The following is a 7807-nucleotide window of genomic DNA, read 5'->3' as shown; positions in this document are numbered from 1 at the left end:
GAAATGTGCAGTCATTCCAAGGGGGTCAAATATTCTTGATACCGTCTACAGAACAGAACTCTTGCCTGGTTTGCATTCTGTCTGGAGAAACCTAAGCGCAGATCTTGAGGCAATTGTCAAAATTTGTGTCACAGGGTCCCGTATTATTTTGAGCAGGAATGGCACTTTTATTGGCTGCAGCAATTAGCGCATGGTGAGACTGCGATAGCAATTTCCTCAGCCGCATACCCATCGACTCAATCGGAGCGTTAAATTCTCTGTAGAGTTGTTGTGCTTTTTCCTTTGTAGCAGCTCTAATGCGGAGGCCAATTACATGGAAAGATTGAGCTAATAGCCTGGCTATCACTTATAGTAGGCCTTACACAGATATCATGTGTTGCCGCAGAATTACATTTAGCATGAACAGGCTTTTTGCGGTCCCAAAGAGCTGTCTGATTATTCTCAACTCACTGCACAGTATCTCTTTCTTCTTTCTTGATATTCATCTATAGCAAGGCTTCTAAAGTGATAGCTTTCTTTGCCTCTTCCCCCACTTTACAGTTTGTCAGTTTATGGCCATTTATGGTCAGCTTGGCTCACTGGATGTCTCGTCACTAGAAATAAGATAAACAAAAACGTTCATTGGTTAGATTAAAACTGTGCCCCCAGCAACAGAAGCTCGATGCTCTACCCATTAAACCATGGGCGCATGCTTGAAAAGGGGGAAATAAACTCATGCAAGTCAGCATTTGCGTGTCACATAGCAACACTTTATAAAACATCAGTGCACATATCTTCCTGATGGCGATGAAGGTAGAACTTACGGGATGCAGTCGTGCCTGAAATAATGCTCTAATGTGGTAAGTTTTTTTAAACAGTCCTGGTACTAACACTTGTAAAGCTGCACGTCTCTCATTATACTGTTATGCTTTGGCATGTTTCTGCAAAATCAAGGCTAAGCACTTTGTGGCTTATGATTGAGGAAGTCTTTATGCTGTATAAGTGTACCGCTTTCTGTGTAAGGTCTATTATGGTGGTTGAGGAGTACTTTCGTCACTGAAATTTGCAGTCGTCTCTTGTAATGCACAAGCTATCACTTTCAAAGTTATCAAGCTACGGTTCGATCTGCCAAAATCTTTTTAAATATTGGCAGTCAAAGCAGTTTGATTAATCCAAAAATGTATGAGAGGAGCAACAAAGTCAGTTGGGAGATTAGGTTCTTTTTCTAAGCATTTGTTTGGTGACACAAGTGAGGTCTATATGCTGACTTCGAAGGTCACCCATACTCTTGTAGTTGTTGACTCACTGCGTACGACAGCGTGATTTGGAATGTAATGAATACAAGACATGGCGCACCACTTCTTTCCGGTCTACATTCAGCAAGGCATGTCCTCGTATAAATTTTAATGGTTGAGCCATATTCTGCAGCGAAATCCCTATTAAACTCACTTTAAAGCTTCTCTTTGATTGCTCTCTAGCTACTCACAATCTTCTTTCCATGAGAAGGCTACCTCATAGCGACCACCGTCAAATCCAACTTTGCTTTGAAACAGTTCAAGGACTGATAAAAGCATTGAGTTTTTCTAAACTGTCCTCTTCTGTCAAAATTCCCATGCTCTCAAATTCCCAGAACTTTTGCCATGCTTGGCGTCAGCACACGGGCCGTCAGCATCCGCGACACCGCAACCGTCAGTCGTATTGACCCATCTGCACGACGCCAGCACCTTCTCTAGTAACGGCACCGACAGTCAACATCGAAGAATGGCTTGGCATATACGAACGCGTCGCTGCACACAACCAATGGCACCCCACAGTGATGCTTGCAAGGCCTGGTCGTCTGTCAGCATGGTAGGACAGCCTAGGACAAGCCCACTGCGGAGTTCCGTCTTTTGCAATACCCAGCACCTCCACCAAAAATGAAACGGGCAGAGATATAAGGTTAAATGGGACCGTGATTACTGTGCAGAAGATATGGCCAGTAAAACCAGTATGGCTGAACGTTATGTTAGCCCCTCTACGTCGTCTCTTACGTCTTGTTGGTGATCGTCGTCTTTGTCCCTCCAGTGGCACCTGACATAATGTTCTATCATTTTACCGCATATACACGTCAACAATATCAGTTGGTAGTTTTCAGCCATGTTTTTGTTGACGTCTTTGAAGATTGGTATGACTGGCGGTTTCCACTCTTGTGGAATCTGACCAGTCATTAAAGATTGATGAAAAATATGGAACAAAGCCTGCTCAGAGACAGTATTATGTAGTAATTTATAGTTAGTATTGTCAGTACGTGCTGATGACGAAACTTTCCAATTATTAATAAGTGCTGAGCAATACCATCAATAAACAGCCTTATACCGTGATGTATGCAAAGGGTTGACCATTATTTTAAAGGTTGGGTTCTTTTTATCCAGAATGCCTTATTTATGCACATGAACAGGTGTCAGCGATATCAGTTGCCTATTTCAGTTAAAATTACACTATATGGTTTCGTGTCAATTTGCCTTGAATAATCTAAATGAAAAAAAGATTGACATAGGTTCGACACTGTGCCAGAAGTGCTAGTTGCTGTGCAAAATCAGCTTCTTGCTGGTGCTAAGATCTGCGCCAGAAGGTCAATTGGCTGTTCCATCACTGTACAAGGTACTTTATGTTTTCTCGTCAACGCAGCATAAACTGTGCTCCGCTGCCTCGACTACACTCTAGCACTCCAACTGGAGCCCTAAAGGACTGATTCATGGTTTCAATTCAAAGTTGTAGTGAACGGATGGGTTTTGCAAGCAATAAGTGACTCATTGTAAGGACAGTCAGTGCCATTAGGAGAGATGTGTGCCATATCAGCGAATAAATGCTGCTGCAGGCCACTGTGGAACATTTATTGGCTTGGCTCTTGGTCCTGAACAAGAACATATCCTCCGCAAAACTACCGGTTGAGTATTCTCAAAGTATACACTATTGTTTGCCATACAGCATATTGTTTGTCCACCCATTCATTACCAAGTACACCTGCTTCCAACACTGCGGGTGAATCCCCTAAACATGCAAAATCATCGTCCTGTCTCACTGACCCAAATTTGCAGCAATAGGTTAGAGCATGTGATCTGTTGGCACCCTAATCAATACCTACATGGAGACAACATGCTGTTTGGAGTCCAGCGTGGCTTTATGGAAGGCTTTTACTATCTCTCAGCACATTGCATCATATAACGACTTAGCAGTTAATAACAGGGAACAAATAGAGGCAGTATTTTTTAGATTTTGCCAACGCCTTTAATTAAGTGCCTGAACATAAAGCTCCATGTAAGCTTTACGCAGTCAAATAGACATGAAATCTGTGCATTTTATCGGAGCCTATATTGAAAACCGTGTTCAGTACGTCAAAGTCGGCAATCGGATTTGAGGCATTTCCTTTCACGTCAGGTGTAGCATAGGATAGGGGTCATTCTTAGGACCTTTTCTGTTCCTAATAGTCAATGACAGCAAATATGGTTGGATGTATTGTACACAGTAGTTAAATCACAAGCTGATAAAACTAAGCTCAGCAATAACCTTGATAAGATTTGCCACTGGTGTGAAGGGTAGGAAATGAGCTGTTTTAGTGCTGTTTAGTGCTAAATTAGTGCTGTTTTATGAAGATAAGCAGCAAGGAGACACCTTTGCACCTATTTTGTTGGCAACAACACCTAACAATGTTTCTGCTTATTAGTACCTCGAGGTAATTCTAACAGAACACATGAGGGCGGACGAGCATATTGAAAACATTTACATGAGCGCTCTCAGAAGTTTATGGACCTTTGTCGCAATTTCAAAGGAGCCCCTATAGAGGTAAATGTATAAGGCCGTTCGCTATGCTGTCAGACCTAGCTATGAATATGCATAAGCTTTGCGGGATCCATATGCCAATAAAATATTGTTAAATTAGAATTATTACGGCAAAGAGAAGTTAGGTTCATCTGCGATTTCCGCAGAAAAACTGATAGTGTGTTGCAGATGCTGAGTACTCTCCATCTTGAATAGCTACAGGGAAGACGCGTTAGACAGGCTACAACTCTTGCGTTTAGTGTACAACAGAGTCCAGCATTATGAAATAATTTTACCTGTGTCCTGCTTCGTGTGCCAGCATTCGTCAGTACCACAGTAGAATGATACAAGACCTTTGTGCTGTGAATAATGCTTATAGGTAGTAATTTTTTTAAAGACAAAAAATGGAATGAATAGCCTAAGAGCATTGTTGAAAGTAGATATGTTGTCATAATTGTGATTTGTATTGTTTGGCTATAATGTTGTTTTCCAATGTTTGTGTTTTTTGTCCCTTGATTACATTTTCTGTATATTCATTCCTCCTTGGACTCAAGTGAGTCGGCAGCATTTATAGATAAATTTCAGAAATGTAACTATCTACCACAACAGACAATACCGTGAAACCTAGTTCGAGATGAAGTGCTGCTGTTCTTAATTTAGTTATCAGGCCCATGATGGTATTACTGAATGTTTGGGCTGTCGCACTTGACTGCAATGGCAGCTTGCACTAACACCATCTCCTAGTCTTCTCACTATATCTTAGTTAAAAATGTTTTAAGCAAAAATTTGTGCAAATTTCATAGACTTGGCCATTGAGCAATCATAAAAATATATTTTAGTTTTCTAAATCAAAATGGTTGGCCAGCTGTGCTCTGATTTGATCTGAAATCACTACCAAGACATTGAATGAAGAAAAGGCTGATCTTTACCACTACTATCAATTAATTTCATTTCTTCGGCATTTCATAATTACATTTCTATTTTTATGTGAAAAGCATTACTCGGGTAACCTGTCTTGTTTTCTTCTTGGTGCAGCATTGAAGCATTCCAGCTGTCCAGCAAATCCAGATGGTGCAGTTAGATGAAAGATACCGCCACCACTGTAACTCCTGTGTCTATGAGATGGATAAACTGTGATCTGAAGTGCTCACCAGGATCCATCCATGCAGGCCAGCGTGCATTTGAATTCCATTTGTGCCTTCGGAGCTTCTCGCGAACGTTCAAGCTAAGGCAACACCTGCGCAGTCATACAGCAAAAAGGCCATTTCAGTGCCCTTTACGCTCATAGAGCTTCTCACAAAAAGTTATTCTAAAGCAACACCTGTGCATCCACAGAGATGAGATGCCATTTCATTGCCATTTATGCGCTAGGAGCTTCACGGCGAAGTCTACATTGAAGGAACACCTGCGCATTCACACAGGAGAAAAGCCATTTCAGTGCCCTTCGTGCCCTCAGAGATTCTCTCGAAAGAGTACTCTGATCATTCACCTGCGTACACACACAGGCGAGAGGCCATGTCAGTGCCCTTTGTGCCCTCAAAGCTTCTCACAAAAGAGTACTCTGAACCAGCACCTGCGCACCCACACAGGAGAGAAGCCATTTCAGTGCCCTTCATGCCCTCAGAGATTTTCCCAAAAGAGTAATCTGAACCAACACCTGCGCACCCACACAGGCAAGGAGCCATTCCATTGCCCTTTGTGCCCTCAAAGCTTCTCACTAAAGAGTCGTCTGAACCAGCACCTGTGCACACACACAGGTGAGAAGCCATTTGAATGCCCATCGTGCGCTCAGAGGTTCTCACAGAAAAATACTCTGAACCAACACCTGCACACCCACACAGGAGAGAAGCCATTTCAGTGCCCTTCGTGCCCTCAGAGATTTTCACGAAAGAGTACTTTGAACCAACACCTGCGCACCCACACAGGTGAGAAGCCATTTCAATGCCCATCGTGCCATCAGAACTTCTCACAGAAAAATACTCTGAACCAACACCTGCGAACCCACACAGGAGAGAAGCCATTTCAGTGCCCTTCGTGCCCTCAGAGATTCTCTCGAAAGAGTACTCTGATCATTCACCTGCGTACACACACAGGCGAGAGGCCATGTCAGTGCCCTTTGTGCCCTCAAAGCTTCTCACAAGACAGTACTCTGAACCAGCACCTGCGCACCCACACAGGCGAGAAGCCATTTCAATGCCCTTCATGCCCTCAGAGCTTCTCACATCAGTGTATTCTGAACCGACACCTGCACACCCATACGGGCGAGAAGCCATTCCATTGCCCTTTGTGCCCTCAAAGCTTCTCACTAAAGAGTCGTCTGAACCAGCACCTGTGCACACACACAGGTGAAAAGCCATTTCAATGCCCATCATGCCCTCAGAGGTTCTCACAGAAAAATATGCTGAACCAACACCTGCACACCCACACAGGCGAGAGGCCATGTCAGTGCCCTTCATGCCCTCAGAGCTTCTCACGAAGGAGTACTCTGAGCCGACACCTGCACACCCATACAGGCGAGAAGCCATTCCATTGCCCTTCGTGCTCTCAGAGCTTCTCACGAAAGAGTAATCTGAACCAACACCTGCACACCCACACAGGAGAGAAGCCATTTCAATGCCCTTCATGCCCTCAGAGCTTCTCACGAAGGAGTACTCTGAACCAACACCTGCACACCCACACAGGAGAGAAGCCATTTCAGTGCCCTTTGTGCCCTCAGAGATTTTCACGAAAGAGTAATCTGAACCAACACCTGCGTGCCCACACAGGTGAGAAGCCATTTCAATGCCCATCGTGCCATCAGAACTCACAGAAAAATACTCTGAACCAACACCTGCGAACCCACACAGGAGAGAAGCCATTTCAGTGCCCTTCGTGCCCTCAGAGATTTTCCCAAAAGAGTAATCTGAACCAACACCTGCGCACCCACACAGGCAAGGAGCCATTTCAATGCCCTTTATGCCCTCAAAGCTTCTCACAAAAGTCGACATGGAAGCTTCACCTGCACTTCCACTAATGTGAGAGGCTGTTTCAGAGCCGTTCATGTCCTGAGAACTTCCTGTGGGAGTCTGCATTAAACCAACAGCCACGCATCCACACAGGCGGGTGGCCATTTCAGTGCCCTGCATGCCCTCAGCAATCCTCAACAGTCCTTACTGAAGGACCACATGTGCATCCACTCAGCGAGAGGCCATGTCAGTGCTCTTCATGTACTCGGGTGTACACATGGAAGTTCGCACTGAACTTCACTTCCCCTAGTGTGAGAGACTGTTTCAGGGTCCTTTATGTCCTGAGAACTTGTCGTGGAAGTCTGCACTGAACCGACACCCGCTCGTCCACACAAAGTGCGTAGTGAAGGATCACCTGTGTGTCAACTCAGGGGGACGCCATGTCAGGGCTCTTCATGTTCTCAGAGTTACTTGGAGAAGTTTGCACTAAACTGACACATGCACAACCCACATAAGCGAGAGGCCATTTCAGTGCAACTTCTACTGTCAAACCTTCGGACATAAAAGCTACCTCAATAGGCACCTCGCCACCACAAGTGCACCTGACACGTGCAGTGCAGCAGTGCTGAGTTGTGTGCACTCCTCATTATTCCTTCTTGTTTTTCATGTTTTCCTTAGTTTTTTTCATGGAAGCTCAGCATATGTGTTCGCCTGTAGTTCTATACTAGGGTGAAACATTGTAAGTCTTCACTTTTCATTATGATATTTAAGCTCTTTGTTGCAGGCAAGCACTTCTTTCTGCATTGAAACGTTTAACTGCTCTTTACTAAATCGGTTGTGTGAGTTTGTTTCAGCGCACTAATAAAATTTGGGATTGAATTTTGTTAATTATTGATATTTCAATACTTGCACTAATAGCATGTAATGTTTCAATTTATTCGCATTTATTGTGCTGAACACTTAAAGAGAATTTGAGTGGCTATTTACTATTTCTATGTAAGCAGTTAAAACAACCTCTTCTCAGGAATTGAAATTGTGCACTTATTATGTGCTTTTTTCTGATTCCTACTATGATTCAACTGGTT

General features: G+C 43.7%; 1 protein-coding gene across 1 annotated transcript; it reads left to right on the top strand.

The window, feature by feature from the left end:
* The first annotated feature begins 4733 nt into the window (after positions 1-4733).
* On the top strand, positions 4734-7601 carry LOC129385450 (uncharacterized). Its single transcript, XM_055072084.2, has one exon. It carries the CDS (start codon positions 5120-5122, stop codon positions 6788-6790), a length of 1671 nt encoding a protein of 556 aa, XP_054928059.1. The 5' UTR covers positions 4734-5119; the 3' UTR covers positions 6791-7601.
* Positions 7602-7807: the final 206 nt, after the last annotated feature.

This window comes from Dermacentor andersoni, chromosome 7, assembly GCF_023375885.2.
Source record: "Dermacentor andersoni chromosome 7, qqDerAnde1_hic_scaffold, whole genome shotgun sequence".
In the NCBI taxonomy this organism is placed as follows: domain Eukaryota; kingdom Metazoa; phylum Arthropoda; class Arachnida; order Ixodida; family Ixodidae; genus Dermacentor; species Dermacentor andersoni.
The sequence above is the reverse complement of the archived record's forward strand: the minus strand, read 5'-3'. Positions and strand labels throughout refer to the sequence as shown.